The 18,974-nt window shown below is 45.3% G+C and overlaps 1 protein-coding gene across 1 annotated transcript in view; it reads left to right on the top strand.

Annotated features, from left to right (window-relative positions):
- Positions 1 to 18,974, top strand: part of RAB7B (RAB7B, member RAS oncogene family) — a 45,565-nt gene that overhangs the window by 14,963 nt on the left and 11,628 nt on the right. Inside the window, exon 5 of the mRNA XM_077295145.1 lies at positions 6,805 to 6,930. Within this exon, the coding sequence (XP_077151260.1) occupies positions 6,805 to 6,930 (126 nt within the window). The remainder of the gene's footprint in view (positions 1 to 6,804; positions 6,931 to 18,974) is intronic.

Genomic DNA, 18,974 nt, shown 5'->3' with positions numbered 1-18,974 from the left:
CTCTTCTGTCGCGTCCAGGGGACATCTTCTGGTCTGGAGGCTAACTGGATCTTTTCCTTGGGTGCCTCCTGTAGGGACTGCACCGTCCGGGCTAGGGCGGCAACGCTCTTGGTCAGCTCCTGCATCTGAAGACGGAGTCCTGCAGGGGAGTCGTCCTCGAAGCTCTGGGCATCGGCCTCCGCGGCAACTGGGTTTTCCGATGCCACCTCCTGGTGGTATGTGAGAGCGGGTTGCCTGGGTGGTACTGCGCGGCTGGGCTGTCGCTCCTGCAATGCCTGGATAGCTTTATCTTTGAATTGCGCAAAAGTCAAGTCTGGATTTTGCATGGCCAGGAAGTGCAATTGGCCCCGCTGGTGACTGCACAGGAGCCCCTCAATGAACCGCTCCTTCAGGAGTTTATCCTCATCCTGCATGCTGCCGGGGTCACTCTGCTTAATGGCCCGCATCGCCTCCTGGAGATTAAGGGCATAGTCCCGTAAGCTATCCTGCGGTCTCTGTTTGCATCCATAGAAAGTCAGTTTAATTTCTGTAGCAGTGCGAGTATCGAAGGTGGCTTTAAGCTTTGCAAAAATCTGCTGTGCAGTTCCCTTATCCTCGGCGGGCCAGGACTTCAATTCTCTCAGAGCCGCCCCAAAGAGTTGGCCAGTTATCATATGAACCTTCTGCGGCTCTGTCAGGGAATAGAACTCGAGCAGGCTGCAGAGCCCTTCCTTAAAGTCAGTGAATGTATGCGACTCCCCAGAGTATCGTGGGAGCCAGGCCGCTCCGGGCAGGTACGGCATAGAGAAGGGCATTATGGCTTTTGTGTTAGCAGCAGCGTCCGGCTGGCTGAGGGGAACAGCGGGTTCTGCGGCAACCGGTGGTGGTATTAGGGCCGCGGCTTCGCCCGCTGCGGGGACCGGAGCTGCCCCTGCGTCCGCGGCTGCGGCCGCCACCTCTTCTCCTCCCGACTCGGACATGGCTGTCCCTTCCTCCCACTAACCTGCTGGAGGTCGGAGTTCCTCTTCCGGGATTGGCGCCTTACTGCGCTTTCCGTTCCGCGCCTCTTTTGGCTGGTTCCGCCCACGAAGCTAAGGCTCCTCCCTCCGTGCGCGGCAATGGCTAATTTTTTGGCGGTAAATGGCAATACACAGTCCAAGCACAATAAATCACAGTTCCAAGGCACACATGACCTGATTCTTCAGGCTTAAGTAGATCCTGTTCGTGACGCCAAGTTGTAGCGCCCCCCCCACTGCCGCAGGGCCGAGGGGTACCCGGTACCGGGCCTCTGAGTCTCTGCTCTGGGGTTGTCACGGTGGCTAGGCCCCGGTCCGTGACCCTGCCGAGGGGCGCACAGTGAATGATGTGACGGATGTAGATGGTGCGGTGCGGTAAATAACGAGGACACCAGGTTGCAGTCTCTTTACCTCTTTACTGAAGGTTTTAGAGACCTCAGTCCAGAGCGCTGTCCGCCGGGTTGTCAGAGACCGGCCGGTCCAAAGGCATATCAGGAGTTCTCTTTACAGGTGGGAATCAGTGTCTACCTTCTAGTGCTGGGTGTTGTAGTCCTTCCCTGCTGAGCTCCCGGGATAGTCCTCACAACTGAATCTGTCTGTCTCTGATGTTCGTTCTCTCCGTCCCCCAGGTGATATAGTAGGACGCACCCGTATGACGGGGTAGGCCTGGAGTTCTTCCGGGACCCTAGAGTCGCCCCTCTCCCACAGCTGCCTCCGTTGTCTGCTTAGGTGATTTGTGTGAGACAGCCAACCTATAATTGGCTGCCCTGCCGTGGTTTGCAGTAGTACTTAGAGTCTCTTACTTGCTCGGCGTTCCGGCCACCGACTGTTTGCGCCTCAGAAGGATGTTGCCTCGGTCTAACAGCACGACTCCTTCTGGTCCTAATTCCTCTTTTCTGTATTCCCGTTGTTCACTGGTTAGTTCTGCTCTGAGGAGTCTGCCAGGATCCCATCCCTGACAGGTCCTCTCACTAGCTCTTCCCAGCTACTTCTCTCTGTCTTCCTGTCCAACCCCTAGTTTTACCAAAGTGTGAGGAGTGGCCTACTAGAAAGAACCACCCCCCCTGGTGGCCGGAGTGTGAAGTGTAGTGAGGTGTTACCTGGTCAGAGAAACTCCTTTAGTGCAATCAGACGTACCATAGCTCCCCATAGTGGCGGAGCCACAGTAATGCAACGACCAGGACTCTGGGGCGCTGCACTTACAGATATGGTATTGACTGCGTATGGGAAGATCGGCTATATGGGTGAGTGATGAGTATAATGGGTAGTATATTTGTACTACCCCGACTGAATGCTAGTACCTGCAATATATTGAACCGATTAGATTCAGATTTTATCTGTGTTTGAATATTCTACGTATTGATGCACTTACTTAGTGTGCCAGTTAGATAGTGGATCCACCGTAGAAGGATAGTGGAGACGGTAGGATATGTTATTAGACCACCGTCGATAGTCCTGATGTTCCAATATTTGTTAGGAACCAGTCTTGGATGCTCAGCGATATATGTATATAATGACTTAGTTATATTAACTTTAAAAATGCCTTGCTTCAAGGGACTATGCTGGTTCACTTACTTGATCTTATGTGGATTCAATGAGGTACAGACAATTTCAGATTGTCTCCTTGATTGGTGCACTGGCAATGGTGTGGTTATATGACTGTTAATATTGATAGTTATGATACAGAATAGGATTTGTATTTGATATATATGGCTATGCTAGGAGTCAAAATAAAGGTATCTTACTTGTAGAAGTGTTGGTAGTACAGTGTGCTGCGGTCCGTCAGGCTATTGGATATAGTGGGTAGCCGTGCTGGGTTGCCGCTTGCAATCTCCCGCTAGATTAGCAGAGACACCGGTGCCTCGCATGCTCCGGCCGGAAGCAGCACTGTGCGAGAGGAAGCATGCAAAGCATCGGCGGCTCTGCTAATCTAGCGGGAGATTGCAAGCGGCAACCCAGCACAGCTACCCACTATATCCAATAGCCTGACGGACCGCAGCACACTGTACCACCAACGCTTCTACAAGTAAGGTACCTTTATTTTGACTCCTAGCATAGCCATATATATCAAATGCAAATCCTAATCTTGTCTTAGTTTACTAAACCAAATCATTATATACTGTACATATATCGCAGTGCATCCAAGACTGGTTCCTAACAAATATTGGATCATCTGGACTATCGACGGTGGACTAATAACATATCCTACCGTCTCAACTATCCTTCTACGATGGATCCACTCTCTAACTGGCACACTAAGCAAGTGCATCAATACGTAGAATATTCAAACAGATAAAATCTGAATCTAATCGGTTCAACATATTACAGGTACAAGCATTCAGTCGGGGTAGTACAAATATACTACCCATTAGGCTGCCGTCACACTAGCAGTATTTGGTCAGTATTTTACCTCAGTATTTGTAAGCCAAAACCAGGAGTGGGTGATAAATGCAGAAGTGGTGCATATGTTTCTATTATACTTTTCCTCTATTTGTTCCACTCCTGGTTTTGGCTTACAAATACTGAGGTAAAATACTGACCAAATACTGCTAGTGTGATGGCAGCCTTAGGCTATGTGCACACTTTGCGGATTCTGCTGCGGATTTTTCCGCAGCGGATTTGATGAAATCCGCAGTGCAAAAAGTACTGCGGATTTATCGCGTTTTTTTGTGCGGTTTCCACTGCGGTTTTAGACACCTGCAGGTTTTTAACATGGAGCAGGAGCCAAACCGCTGCGGATTCCGCACAAAGAATTGACATGCTGCGGAATGAAAACCGCTGCGTTTCCACGCGTTTTTTTCCGCAGCATGTGCACAGCGTTTTTTGTTTTCCATAGGTTAACATTGTACTGTACACCACATGGAAAACTGCTGCGGATCCGCAGCATCCAAAAACGCTGCGGATCCGCAGCAAAAACCGCAAAGTGTGCACATAGCCTAATACTCATCACTCACCCATATAGCGGATCTTCCCATACGCAGCGGATACATGCAATACCATATCTGCATATGTAAGCACAATATCAATCTATTTTCCTTAACTGTATTTAGCGCGGTGATTACTTTTTCATCTTTTCATTTTAAGCTTTAGTGCACAAACAGGAAAGTCACACAGAGCCTGTTCAATCACCAGCAGCTTTTCACTTTTTTCTACATCTATATATTCCTTCTGGTGGAGCGCCAGTGTATATATTTACATATCTAATATTCACTGAAGTAGGAATTTAATCATGGCACTCACCAGTTCATAAAACAACTCAAATGTTATTAAGTTTAGTCCTCATTCACACATCTGTGTTTAAACATATACATGAAATAATGGTACTGATGTCAGTGTTTTGCATCAATGTGTCATCCGTGTGTCCATTTTTACCATCAGTGTGTCATGCGTGTGTCCGTTTTTGCCATCAGTGTGTCATCCGTGTGTCCATTTTTACCATCAGTGTCATCCATGTGTCTATTTTTACCATCAGTGTGTCATCTCTGTGTCTGTTTTTACCATCAGTGTGTCATCTCTGTGTCCATTTTTACCATCAGTGTCATCCGTGTGTCCATTTTTACCATCAGTGTCATCCATGTGTCCATTTTTACCATCAGTGTCATCCATGTGTCCATTTTTACCATCGTGTCATCTGTGTCCATTTTTACCATCAGTGTCATCCATGTGTCCATTTTTACCATCAGCGTCATCCGTGTGTCCGTTTTTACTATCTGTGTCATCCATTTATCCATTTTTACCATCAATGTGTCATCCATGTGTCCATTTTTACCATCAGTGTCATCCGTGTGTCCATTTTTACCATCAGTGTGTCATCTGTGTGTCCATTTTTACCATCATTGTGTCATCTGTGTGTCCATTTTTACCATCAGTGTCTTCAGTGTTTTTTGTGGATAGATAAAGAAATTTCAAAGCTTGTCCTATACTTTACAATGGTAAATACGGAGAGCACATGGATGACACAGGGGCTCTACTGATGCCATTTGTGTGCTGTACATGTTTTTTCCCGGCCCCTTAAACTTGTTTTGGCCCTTTTCATCTGTGATACTGGAGAAAATCGGACACGTCTCTGTGAGTTCTGCATGGTCAGATGGTCTGTGAGAAAACCCGTAGATGTGAATAGCAGATTATAGTGTTTCATGTTGTACCTGTGAAAAGAAAACAGGTAAAACACGGACGTCTGAATGAGGCCTAACAGTGCTCAGGCAGGAAGAGGATGAAAAACAGCCATTGTGCATCTCTGGGATATCGCAATGTGAATGATGCCTTAGAAATAGTGTATTTCTACATCTAGTCGGAGCCCATGTCTTGGAAATTCAGGTTGAAGGAATGACTTCCAGTAGCAAACTTCTGACAGATTGTTGTGTATTCTTCAAGAAACCTCTCAGCTGTACTGAGAAAAACATCAGGGGATCGGTCCAGCACTTCTGAAATAGATGCTTGCTTTGTTTGGCCTGGCTCATGTATACAGTATACAACCTTGTGCTTAGTAGTTAGTGTGATGAGTTTGTATTCCCTCATATCAGTTACAATTCAAGTGAAGGCCTTTCTTGAACTTTTTTTCAGCTATTTTCTATACTGATTCTAGATTTTCACCTTTATTGTTTTGCTTGAGTGATTTTTCTTTTAGATTTTGGTTTTTATTTTGCTCTTTAATTTCGATTTATAATACACATTTCTATCTCTATCATAACAAATTATTTTGCCATTTTTTTAAAGGGCGTGTACAGAATTGGAAAAACATGGTTGCTTTCCTTCAGAATCAGCAGTACGCTTGTCCACAGGTTGCATCTAGTATGGCAGCTTGGCTCCATACTGATGTGAAATACTAAACACAACCTGTGAATAAGAGTGGCGCTGTTTTTAGAAGAATGTAATCGTGTTTTTCTATTAGTAGTTCAGTACTTATTCCACAAATTACGCCTAAATCCTGGCGTTTTCTTACACGTCTGTGCACTAATACTGATTTCATGTGTGCTACAAAGTCTTAATCTTGAGTAGCTCACAGATGACCCACAATCTTTCTCATTTCATTGTTAGAGTGTCTTCCATGATGTTCCCAATTAAAATATCACTAATAAAAATGTGCCGTCTGATAATATATTTCCTAGTTAGTTAAGTTATAAGGGGAACTATAAAGGGAGCCAGGTGGTACCTCAAACCTGCAACCAGGGAATACACCATTTATCAGTTGTCTAAAACCCTTCTATAAAGGTTATGAAGCTAATTAATCTATGTGTGTGAGTCACTTCTGTATTGATTTATTCATAAACCGGTCAATAGATAATTCTGTTCTTAAAGGGAATCTGTCACCAGATTTTTCCTACCTCATCTGAGAGCAGCATAATGTAGAGAAAGTGCCCCTTATTCCAGCGATGTATCACTTAGTTCCCTGGGTGCAGCAGTTGTGATACAATCAGAGTTTTTAGATGTAGCAAGTAGCAGAGCTCAGAAAGCTAACCCTGCCCACACCCCTGAGTAGCAGCTTTATGTGTATGTTGTATATTGACAGTAAGCTGCTAATCAGTACTGGGGGCGGGATTTGACCAGCATGCACTAGGGAGCTAGTCTATCAGTGATAATCTCTTAATGATAAAACACTCATTGTATTAAAACAACAGCACATAGGGTAATAAGTGATACATTGTTGAAATAAGTGTCTCAGCCCCTACCTTATGGATCTGTCAGATTATATAGCAAATACCTGCTGATTAAATTTCCTTTCAAAGGTTTAATAATACAAAATGCATAAAAACACAAACGGTCACGAAGGAGAATTGCTCAAAATTAGTCATGCCTTTACCTCCTGCAGGTTTCTCGAGAATTAGCAGCTTCCTGGTGTGAAGAAAGAAAAGTTCTGTATTTTGAAGTCAGTGCCAAAGATAATATAAATGTAGACCTGGCATTTGATACACTTGCCAAGGAAGCCTTAATACATGTGAGTTTTAATGTTTACCTTTTTGTCTTGTATTTTCCATCAGTAATGCAAAATATGCTATAATATATAATAATATAATATGAATTTATCTACAAATCAGCTTCTGCCTCCCATATAAGCAATGTTACAATATTCCATATTATGTGAAAAGACACTTATGGAAATTTTGAGATTTACAGGAAGAGTCCAATATAACAATGAGGAATTCATCATCTTTTGGCTACTAATATTTATCTTAGACTTCCATCGCTGTCCACTACTACCCCTTTTGTGTTCATTGTTACTACAGATTAAAAATTCTGATAATGCTGCCATACCATACACAAAAATAATAGTACACTGTAAGGTTGTTATGTGTGAGATGTATTAAAGTTTATAGTTTGTGTTATTTTGAGGGGAAAATATGCCTTTCTTCTTTAGGTAATATGTACATTTTTGTAGGCAGTGCCATAAACTATTTCTACATGTCTTACTGAAACTGTATTCAGTTGGAGAAGGACTTTCCCATTACTGAGATAGGAGATGGCAGTTGATGCCTTTAAAATTCTATGAATATAGGAGGAGGCAGAATCTAGAGACAGAGCTTCTCCCTCCTCCCATCTACATAGAATCTCATCAGTATCAGCTCTCATTTACTATAATAATAATAATACTTTTATTTGTATAGCGCCGACATATTCCACAGCACTTTACGTTTTAGAGGGGACTTATACATACAATAGTCATTACAGCATAACAATAAACACATATGGAGCGGCCCCCAGACGCAGGGCAGCGGGGTACTCGGTACCGGGTCCCTCTGTCTCGGTTCTAGGGGTGTCACGGTGGCCCGACCCGGTCCGTGGCCCTGCTAAGGGGCGCCCAAATAAAAGTGTAGGTGAAAGTTTGTCAAGTGTTCGTGACGCCACCTGTGGTATTCGGTCAGGGTGACCGATGCTGCTAGGGGTCCGCTGGGGTGATGGAATGGCAGCTAGATGGTGTAACTTCCCACAGGTGAAGTATGTCCCCAGGGCTTCCCTTGATGAGTAGATGGTGGTGGTGTAGGTCGCAGTAAATGACAAGGACACAGGGTTGCAGTCTCTTTACCTCTTTACTGAAGGCTTCGGCATCCGCAATCCAGAGCACTGCTAACAGGGCTGGCTGAGACCAGCCGGTCCGAAGGCACATCCAGAGTTTCCTTTGCAGGTGGAAATCAGTAGCCTTCCTACTAGCGCCTGGGTGTTGTAGTACCTCCCTGCTGAGCACCACGGGATAGTCCTCACAACTGTCGTGTATGTTTCTGTTCTGTCTCTCCGTCCCCCAGATGGTTTGGATAGGACGCACCCGTATGACGGGGTAGGCCTGGAGTTATTTTATAGGGACCCTAGAGACGCCCCTCTCCCACAATTGCCTCCGTTGTCTTCATTAGGTGTAAAGGTGAGAAAGCCAACCTAGAGTTAACTGCCCTGCCGTAGTTCAAAGTAATGCGTAGAGTCTATTACTTCCTCGGTGTTCCGGCCGCCGGCTACGCGCCTCAGAAGGATGTTGACGATCTTGGGGCACGACTCCTTCTGGTTCTATCTCCTTTGTGCTGTGATCTCATTTCTCACTTCTCCACAATATACTTCGCTTCGTGTCCTTTCTTAGGATGCCGCCGCCATGAGGTGCAGGCACGGCTCCGTAACGATCTGTCTCATGCTAGGCCACTGCCAGGATCCCACCCCTGACAGGGACCTCCCTGGGTCTTCCCAAGCAACCCTCTCTCTTACTAGATGTTACCTGGGCAAAATCCAGTCAGCTTCTCTCTAACTTCCTACCCGACTCCCAGTTTTACCAGAGTGTGAGGAGTGGCCTAATACATAGAACCTTTTGCTCCCCCTGGTGGCCGGAGTGTGAAGTGTAGTGTGTGACTGTGATACCTGGTCAGGTAAACTCTTTTAGTGCCATCAGACGTACCATCACTCCCCCTTGTGGCAGAGTGACAATACGGCAACGACCAGGACTCTGGGGCGCTGCACATAGATCAACAGATACCAAGAGGAATGAGGGCCCTGCTCACAAGCTTACAATTTAGGAGGAAAAGGGGAGACATGAGAGGTGGATGGTAACAATTGCTTTAGTTGTTCTTACCAGCCATAGTGTAAGGCTCGGGTGTTCATGTAAAGCTGCATGAACCAGTTAACAGCCTAAGTATGTAACAGTTCAGAGGGCTATTAACTGCATAAAGTGTACGAGAACATGATGCGAGGAACCTGGTTATGGTAAAAATTTTGAATGGGCAACACAGGGATAGTTAGGTTAATGCATTAAGACGGTAGGCCAGTCTGAACAAATGTGTTTTTAGGGTACGCTTAAAACTGTGGAGAATGGGGATTCATTGTATTAACCTGGGTAGTGCATTCCAAAGAATTGGCGCAACACATGAAAAGTCTTGGAGACCAGAGTGGGAGGTTCTGATTATTGAGGATGCTAACCCAGTAATGGGAAAGTCTCATTGCATCCCCATTCAATACAAGTGATGAGCCTGCAAAAAATGATAGTCCCATAGTGGGACAAAGTAAAAAAAGTAAAAGAAAAGTTAAAATAAAATTGTAAAAATATATATAAAAACATGAAAAAACAAATACATATATAGATCCAAGTATAAATATTTTTATGAAAAAAAAACTATAAAAGCACACATATTTGATATCAATAACGCACGATCAAAAAGATGAATATAAATAAACATGATACCGCTGAAGCTGAAAATGTCTTCTTGTCCTGCAAAAAAACAAGCCATCAAACAGCTCCATCAGCAGAAAAATAATAAAGTTATAGCTCTCAGAATAAAGTAATGAAAAGATAAATATTTTTTCTATAAAATAGTTTTTATTGTATAAAAGCGGCAAAACGTGAAAAAAATCATACTGACCCAAAGATGCCTTATCAATTTTACCACACGCAGAACGGCATAAAAAAATACAATTATTGAATTACTGTTTTTTTGTTCATTCTGCCATCCAAAAAATGGAATAGAAAGCAATAAATCAAAAAATGTCACGTGTCTGAAAATGGTTCCAATAAAAATGTCAACTTGTCCCGCAAAAAACAAGCTATCACAATGACTGTGTCGGTCGAAATATTGAAAAATAATAGTTCTCAAAATATGGTGATGCAAAAACTAGTTTGCAATAAAAAGCATCTTTTAGTGTGTGACAGCACCGAAACATAAAAACCCAATATAAATATGGTATCGCTGTAATCGCACCGACCTGAAGAATAAAGTCGCCATATCACTATGCTATGTTTCTAAAAAAGCTTCAACTCAATCCACAAAAAAAACAAATCCCCACTCAGGTCCATCATGTGTTAATGGAAGTATAGGGGCTTCCACGTCACTGGTATACAAAGGCTCTGGAAAAGCAACATGGCTCTTCACCCTCCAAAAGAAATTCTGCAAATTCTGTGATCCAAAATCCAAATGCCCCCCTCTCCCTTCTGAGACCTATTGTGCCTAAACCACATTTAGTGTCCACATATTTGGTATTTCTGAAGCGATGAGAGCATATCTAATTTATGGTTGCATGTCTACAGAACCATGAGTTGGGCATAACCTACTGGTCACTATAAGGTATTGGTCACTACAGCGTACTGGTCACTACAACAGCAGTTAGCAATTTTCACTCGGCAACATTCATTGCTGCTAGTTTCTGGAAAACACACATGGAGTCAAAATGGTCACTACACCTGTAAATTAATTTCCAAAGGGGTATAATTTCCAAAATGGGGTCACTTGATGAAGGGATTCTGCTCTTCTAGCACTTAGGGACTCTGCATAAGGAGTTTGCAAACTATTCTAGGAAAGTCTGCACCCCAGGAGGCAAATGTCTCTCTTAAATCTCGCCATGTGGCTAAGCAGTACTGTACAGCCACATATGTGGTATTCCAATGTTCAGTAGAAATTGTGGGACACATTATGGTGCCATTTATACCCATTTCTTGTTCAAAAATGTAAAATATGGGGCTAAAACAAAATTTTGGTGGTAAAAATGTAGTTATTTTTTTCTTCACTGCCCAATTGTATAAAATTCTGTGACACACCCGTGGTGTCAATATGATCACTGTACCTCTAGATGAATTTGTTGAGAGGTGTAGTTTGTAAAATGCGGTTTCTGCTGCTCTGGCAACTCAGGGGCTCTCCCAGTGGGTCATGGCACCCGTAAGCCATAACAGTAAAATCTGCACTATAGTATGGCGCTCCTTCTCTTCTGATCTTTGCACTGTGCCTGAAAAATATTTCCCAATTACATGTAAGATATTGGTGCACTCAATGTGCCTATTAACCCTTAGAAAAATTAAAAACTTGGGGCTAAAACAACATTTTAGCGCTAAAAATATAATTTATTCTTTCTTTACCGCTCAATGGTATAAAATCCTGTGAGGCATATGTGATGTCAATATGATCACTGCACCCCTAGATGAATTCATTGGAGAGTGTATTTCGTAAAATGAGTTCACATATGGGGGTTCTGTTGCTCTGGCACCTCAGGGGCTCTGCCAATGTGACATGTCACCCTCAAACTATTCCAGCAAAATCTGAACTTCAATATGGTACTTCTTCCTTCAGAGTTTTGCACTGTGCCTCAAAAGTAGTATTCCTCCACACTACGGCTCTATGCCTATGATTAAGAACTTTGCTCAAAATACTTCAGGCGTTTAGGGGCTATGTCCCCGGATGCTGTTTTATTTTTGACATGAAAATAAAATATTGAAGATTTTATGAAGAGACGCCTGGTGATGGAACTTTTTTCCTTCCTTTGCTATTGCTAATGAGTGGTATCCAGCCACTTGCTCCTAGCACCTGTGAGGCACCACTAATCCCCTTCCTTGCTCCCAGTATGATGTTAGACTGATTTCAGAGATGTGTCACTTATTTGTCTGTGTGCTTGTGTTTTAATACAATTAATGTTTTATCACCAGGAGATGATCACTGCCTGAACTACTGCTGTGTGAGCCCTGGTCCAACCACACACCACACCCCCTCTTCTGATAAGCAGCTCACTGTCAATAGACATTGTACATAGAAAGCTGTGGTGTGGGTGGGGATAGCCTACTGCTACATGCTACATCTAAAAACTTTGATTATATCACAACTGGAGCACTCAGTAAACTGAATGATACATCATTGGAATTAGGGTCTCTTTTCCCACATTATGCTGCTCTCAGATGAGGTAGCAAAAACTTGATTATAAATTTCCTTTAATACTTTTTTGGGGGGTTAGAGAAGTACTTGTATGGAATAGTATCTGCAATCTGTAAATCTGTGGTATTGTTTATATAAAACCATCAATATCAGATAGGCAGGGGTCTGAAGCTTGGTGCTCTCGCTGATAAGGTATTACCAGCTCAGGCAGCAGGCAGGTGTGAGCTGTGTACAGAGAAGAACACCATGGTTCACAGATATTAGTGGCCGGTCTCAGAAATGGCAGATCAGTGTGATGCAGTGATGATGTACTTACTGTAGTTTCAAAATACCTTTCTGACTTACTGTGTAATGCCTATTAAATGTCTTTTCCATCTATTCCTGTATCAAAATGAACAACTGAATTTAGAAAATTCTCATTTTAATACCATGAAATAAACGTAACCCCTTTAACCCCGAGTGTGGTTTGCACGTTAATGACCGGGCCAATTTTTACAATTCTGACCTCTGTCAATTCATGAGGTAATAACTCTGGAACGCTTCAATGGATCCCGGTGATTCTGAGATTATTTTTTCGTGACATATTGTACGTCACAATAGTGGTAACATTTCTTTGGTATGACTTGTGTTTGTTTGTGAAGAAAATAGAAATTTGGTAAAAAATTTGGAAAATTTTGCAATTTTACAACTTTGAATTTCATGCCCTTAAATCACAGAGATATGTCACACAAAATACTTAAAAAAATATATATATATTTCTCACACGTCTACTTTATATCAGCATAATTTTGGAACTACACCCCTCAAGGAATATATTTTGATGCGTGGTTACCACCCTGAACCCCCGGGTGCTTCACAGAAGTTTATAACGTTGAGCCGTGAAAATAATTAAATCACTTTTTCCACCTCACAAAAATTATAATTTAGCCCCAAATTTTGCATTTTCATAAGGGTAACAGGAGAAATTGCACTATTCAGTTTGTAGTACAATTTCTCCTGAGTACGCTGATATCCCATATGTGGGAGAATACTACTTTTGAGGCACAGTGCAAAGCTCAGAAGAGAAAAGGCGCCATATTGGAGTTCAGATTTTGTTGGAATAGTGTGAGGGTGCCATGTCACATTGGAAGAGCCCCTGAGGTGCCAGAACAATAGAAACCCCCCATATGTGAACTAATTTTACAAACTACACTTCCCAATTAATTCATCTAGTGGTGCAGTGATGACATGAGTCTCACAGAATGTTATATCACTGAATGGTGAAGACAGAATAAATTAAATTTTTACCACTAAAATGTTGTTGTAGCCCCAAGTTTTTAATTTTTCTAAGGGCTAGTAGGATTTTTTTCTACAACAAACTGAGGTCCATTTTTTCCTGAGTGCGCCAATACCCTACATGTAAATTGGGAAATATTTTTCAGGCACAGTGCAAAGCTCAGAAGGCAAGGAGCGCCAGATTTTACTGTTATGGTTTGCAGGTGCCATAACCCACTGTGAGAGCCCTTGAGGTGCCAGAACAACAGAACCCCCAAAGGGACCTCATTTTACAAACTACACCTCTCAATGAATTCATCTAGGGATGCAGTGGTCATATGGATACCACGGGTGTGTCACAGAATTTTATACCATTGAGCAGTGAAGAAAAAATAACTAGATTTTTACCATCAAAATTTAGTTTTAGCCCCAGATTTTACATTTTCACACAAGAAGTGGGTAAAAATGGCACTAAAATGTGTCCCACAATTTCTACTGAATGTGGCAATACCCCATATGTGGCTGTACAGTACTACTTAGCAATATGGAGAGACTCGAGAGGGACAGAGTGCTATTTGCCTCCTGGAGCGCAGATTTTCCTAGAACAGTTTGCGAACTCCATATGCAGAGCACCTAATTACTAGAAGAGGAGAATCCTCTCTCAAGTGACCCCTTTGGGGAATTTCATCTTTAGGCCGGTTTCACACGTCAGTGGCTCCGGTACGTGTGGTGACAGTTTTCTCACGTACCGGAGACACTGTCTCACGTAGGCGCATTAAAATCAATGTGTCTCTGCACATGTCAGCGTGTTTTCACAGACCGTGTGTCTGTTTGAAAAACACGGAGACATGTCAGTGTTCGTGGGAGCGCACGTATCACACGGACCCATTAAAGTCAATGGGTCCGTGTAAAACACGTACCGCACACGGATGCTGTCCGTGTGCCATCCATGTGCCGTGCAGGAGACAGCGCTACAGTAAGCGCTGTCCCCCCAGCTTGTCGTGCTGAAGCCTCCATTCATTTCTTCTCTCCAGCAGCGTTCGCTGGAGAGAAGGAATGAAAAATCATTGTTTTTTTATTTTTTTTGTGTTTGAAATAAAGATCCTTGTCACCACCCCCCTCCCACCCCCTGTGCGCCCGTCCGCTGGAAATAAAATACTCACCCGGCTCCCTCGATGCTTCCTCTCAGCGCCGCAGCTTGTCCTGTATGAGCGGTCACGTGCCGCTCATTACAGTGATGAATATGCGGCTCCACCTCCCATAGGGGATCTTTATTTTAAACACAAGGATCTTTATTTTAAACACAAAAAAAATAAAAAAACAATGATTTTTCATTCCTTCTCTCCAGCGAACGCTGCTGGGAAGAAGGAATGAATTCCGGCTTCAGCACCAGATGCAGGGGACAGCGCTTATCTCTAGCGCTGTCTCCTGCACGGTCCGTGTGGTACCCATTCGGCACACGGGCGGCACACGGCTGCCGCACGTGTGCCACACTGATGTGCCATGTGAGTACACGGACACACGAACACGGATAACTCCGGTACCGGAATTATCTGGACGTGTGAGACTGGCCTTAGGTGTAGTGACAATTTTGACTCCATGGGTATTTTCCAGAAACAAGCAGCAATGAATGTTGCCGAAAATTGCAAACTGCCGTTGTAGTGACCAGTACACTGTGTTGACCAGTACGTTGCAGTCACCAGTACATTATGCCCAGCCCCTAATTCTGCAGGCATGTGTAGCGCCCCCACTGTCGCAGGGCCGAGGGGTACCCGGTACCGGGCCTGTGAGTCTCTGCTCTGGGGTTGTCACGGTGGCTAGGCCCGGTCCGTGACCCTGCTGAGGGGCGTACAGTAAATAATGGATGTGGATGGTGGTGGTGGTGCGGTGCAGTAAATAACGAGGACACCAGGTTGCAGTCTCTTTACCTCTTTACTGAAGGTCTCTGGGTCCTCAGTCCGGAATACGGTTCACCAGGCTGCACATGTCCGGCCGGTCCGATGGCACCTCCAGAGTTCCCTTTGCAGGTGGAAATCTGTGCCTTCCTGCTTGCGCTATGTGTTGTGGTCCTCCCCTGCTGTGCTTACGGGATAGTCCCCACAACTGTTGTGTCTGTTTCTCGTGTTCCCTCACAACAACTCGATTAGATGATGTTCTGCTAATCCTCCGTCCCTCCCGGGGTTATGGTTGGGACGCACCCGTATGACGGGTAGGCTCGGAGCTCTTCTGGGACCCTAGAGTCGCCCCTCTCCACAGGTTGCCCCCCAAGTCTGCATAGGTGATTTAGGTGAGACAGCCCGCCTATGACTGACTGTCCTGCCGTTGGTTTGAAGTATTGCCTGAAGCTGAATATAGTAATACTCCCTCGGCGTTCCGGCCGCCGGTTGTGCGCCTCAGTAGGATGTTGCCTCGGTCTTACAGCACGACTCCTACTGGTATTCTCCTTCTTGCTTTGATCTCGTTTCTCACTCAGCACAATATATCTCGCTTCTGATCCTTTCTTAGGGCACCGCCGCTATGCTGAGCAGGCACGGTCCCGTGACGTTCTTTCTTGTTGCCACGCCTCTGTCAGGGTCCCAAACCTGACAGGGACCCTACCGAATCTTCCCCTGCAACACCCTCTGCCACAAGGTGTTGCCTGCTTCCAACCCAGTCAGCTTTCTGTCTAACTTCCTGCCTGACCCCCAGTTTACCCACACGGTGAGGAGTGGCCTAATAAATAGCACCCTTAGCTCCCCCTGGAGGCCCGGCTGTGAAATGTATTGGTGTATGTGATACCTGGTCAGATGAACTCCTTCAGTGCCATCAGACGTACCATAGCCCCCCTTAGCGGCGGAGCCACAGTACTGCAACGACCAGGACTCTGGGGCGCTGCACTCCCCCCCGGTTAAATCCAGTACTCCGGGACTGGGAAGAAAATAACAATACATGTCAGCAAAAAGACATACAATTTTTGTGAGTGCAATAACAATAAGCAGATTTGAACAAAGCTTCCCTTTATGGGAGGTGAGGACACTTAAACATTACAAACATGGTTAAATACTTTTAAATAACTTTTCTTACCCAACCGGGTATTCTACTAAGTGCAAAATTTTTAAACATTAATTCAACATTGCCTTTAAGGATGTACACTCTAAATCCACTAAAGACCTTCTTATAACACATTATAAGGCTTGAGCAACTGTGCTACATTCTCCTACTTTACATCTGCAGGACCGCCTGTCCTAACGGCTCCAGACCTACTGCCTCTCCTTTCTATTACAGGACCGCTCCTTTCCGCCCGAGCCTACTGTCCTTCCACTACTATACACAGTATAGAACATGTTTTTCTTGCAGTTTGAGATCACTGAGCCATCTCTATATGGCTCCTAAGAGGACTCACCACTAACCCCTACGGGTTCACTTCCTGTCCTCATCCTTCCATTAACATTATTGAACATTTCTTACAATTAACTAATTGGTTACATTTAACTTTCACATATCAACATTATTACTTCTTCTTTCAAAGCATCATCATTCCTTAAGTGCTATCGATGAACATCCCCTTTAAGAGGGGACCAAGTCTCTATGAGGTAGTGTAACTTCTCAAGCTGCAAATCTGTATGCAGCTAGGACTCCAGTACAAGTTCCAAGAATCGTATCTTCGCAAAGAGTCCGCCTTTTATATAAAACCAGTAGGGAGCACCTTTAAGAAGGTGCAAACTATATACAAGAAGTTTGTATCATGCACTGTTCATGATTCCAGCAGTTTTTAGTAAGTTGGGCAAAATTAGAAAACAAAACAAAAAGCAGAAACAATAGGGATCCCGGGTCAACAAAGGGATCCCTTTAAGAGTTAACCCTAGATGGGTTTTAGCAGCAAAATAACAGAGAAACAGTTAACTATGTACATGTTCAGGTTTCCGAGGTTTAGTTGGACGGCTTCCAGGGCTGCACCTGGCACTTAACCCTTCTTGGCCTGGGAAAAGTGAGGTCCAGGGTTACACCCAGTGCTGGACAAACGCCGTTAATCCGTCTTTCATGTACGGTTAAATCATGCGCAGCGATGGAGGTCTGCGCAGCTTGAGTATGGGCATTTGCTGCAGCAGAGGTAGCGGCTGCTGCAAGATCAGTCACTGGAATGGAGTCAGCAGTTGTGGCACTAGCAGTCACTGGAGTGGTGTCGGTCGTCAGGGCAGGGTCGTCCTTCATACCTGCTTCAGATGCGGTCCCTCCGGTGCCGGTCTGCTCTGCCTCCGCTGGGATCTGGAACGCTGGTTGCAGGGCCTTGCGCTGCGGCGTTGTCATCTCCGTTTGCAGCATCTCGCTTTCCGGCAGGGCCTTGCTTTCTGGCTTCGGAGCGCTGGAACTTCTTTCTTGCTCCGGACCAGGCGAGGCTGCCGACAGATGTCTGGTGAGGCTCCCGATGATGGTCTTCTTCCACCCGGCCTCAGTGCTCAGCTGCATCTGCAGGAGTTGGTGGATCAGCTCATCCGCTCTGGTCTGCAGGAGGTCAGCATCAACTGTGGAGGTCTGGCTGCGGTGCCTCTCCGGGTAGCTGGGGGAGTCCTCGGCTCCGACCCCACGCTTCGGCTCCGGGCGGCTGGCCATGGCGTCCTCCATGTCGCTGACTTCTTCTTCCTGGTCCCTTTCCCGCTCTCTCCTTCGTGGGCGGTTTCGCTTTCTTTGCCTCCGCCCTCCATTAAGGATTAGGAGGCGGATCTCGGCTGCTGACGGACACGTCCTCAAGAGACAGAAATACTTAGACTGGGCGTCCATTGTCTTTCGCGCTCTTCAGCTTGTTTACGCCCACTCCACGCCCTTCTTCTTCTCCTGCGCTCTCCTCAGCGCTGTAATGGCGGTGGTTTTGGCGGGAACTTCTGGCGGCAAGTGGCAATACACAGCCTTTGCAATAAGTCACAGTCCAAGTACAATAAATCACAGTTCCAAGGCACACATGACCCGATTCCTTAGGCTTAAGTAGATCCTGTTCGTGACGCCAAGTTGTAGCGCCCCCACTGCCGCAGGGCCGAGGGGTACCCGGTACCGGGCCTCTGAGTCTCTGCTCTGGGGTTGTCACGGTGGCTAGGCCCGGTCCGTGACCCTGCTGAGGGGCGTACAGTAAATAATGGATGTGGATGGTGGTGGTGGTGCGGTGCAGTAAATAACGAGGACACCAGGTTGCAGTCTCTTTACCTCTTTACTGAAGGTCTCTGGGTCCTCAGTCCGGAATACGGTTCACCAGGCTGCGCAAGTCCGGCCGGTCCGATGGCACCTCCAGAGTTCCCTTTGCAGGTGGAAATCTGTGCCTTCCTGCTTGCGCTATGTGTTGTGGTCCTCCCCTGCTGTGCTTACGGGATAGTCCCCACAACTGTTGTGTCTGTTTCTCGTGTTCCCTCACAACAACTCGATTAGATGATGTTCTGCTAATCCTCCGTCCCTCCCGGGGTTATGGTTGGGACGCACCCGTATGACGGGTAGGCTCGGAGCTCTTCTGGGACCCTAGAGTCGCCCCTCTCCACAGGTTGCCCCCCAAGTCTGCATAGGTGATTTAGGTGAGACAGCCCGCCTATGACTGACTGTCCTGCCGTTGGTTTGAAGTATTGCCTGAAGCTGAATATAGTAATACTCCCTCGGCGTTCCGGCC

Source organism: Ranitomeya variabilis, chromosome 3, assembly GCF_051348905.1.
Source record: "Ranitomeya variabilis isolate aRanVar5 chromosome 3, aRanVar5.hap1, whole genome shotgun sequence".
NCBI lineage: Eukaryota > Metazoa > Chordata > Amphibia > Anura > Dendrobatidae > Ranitomeya > Ranitomeya variabilis.
This window is presented reverse-complemented; position numbering and strand designations above follow the sequence as displayed.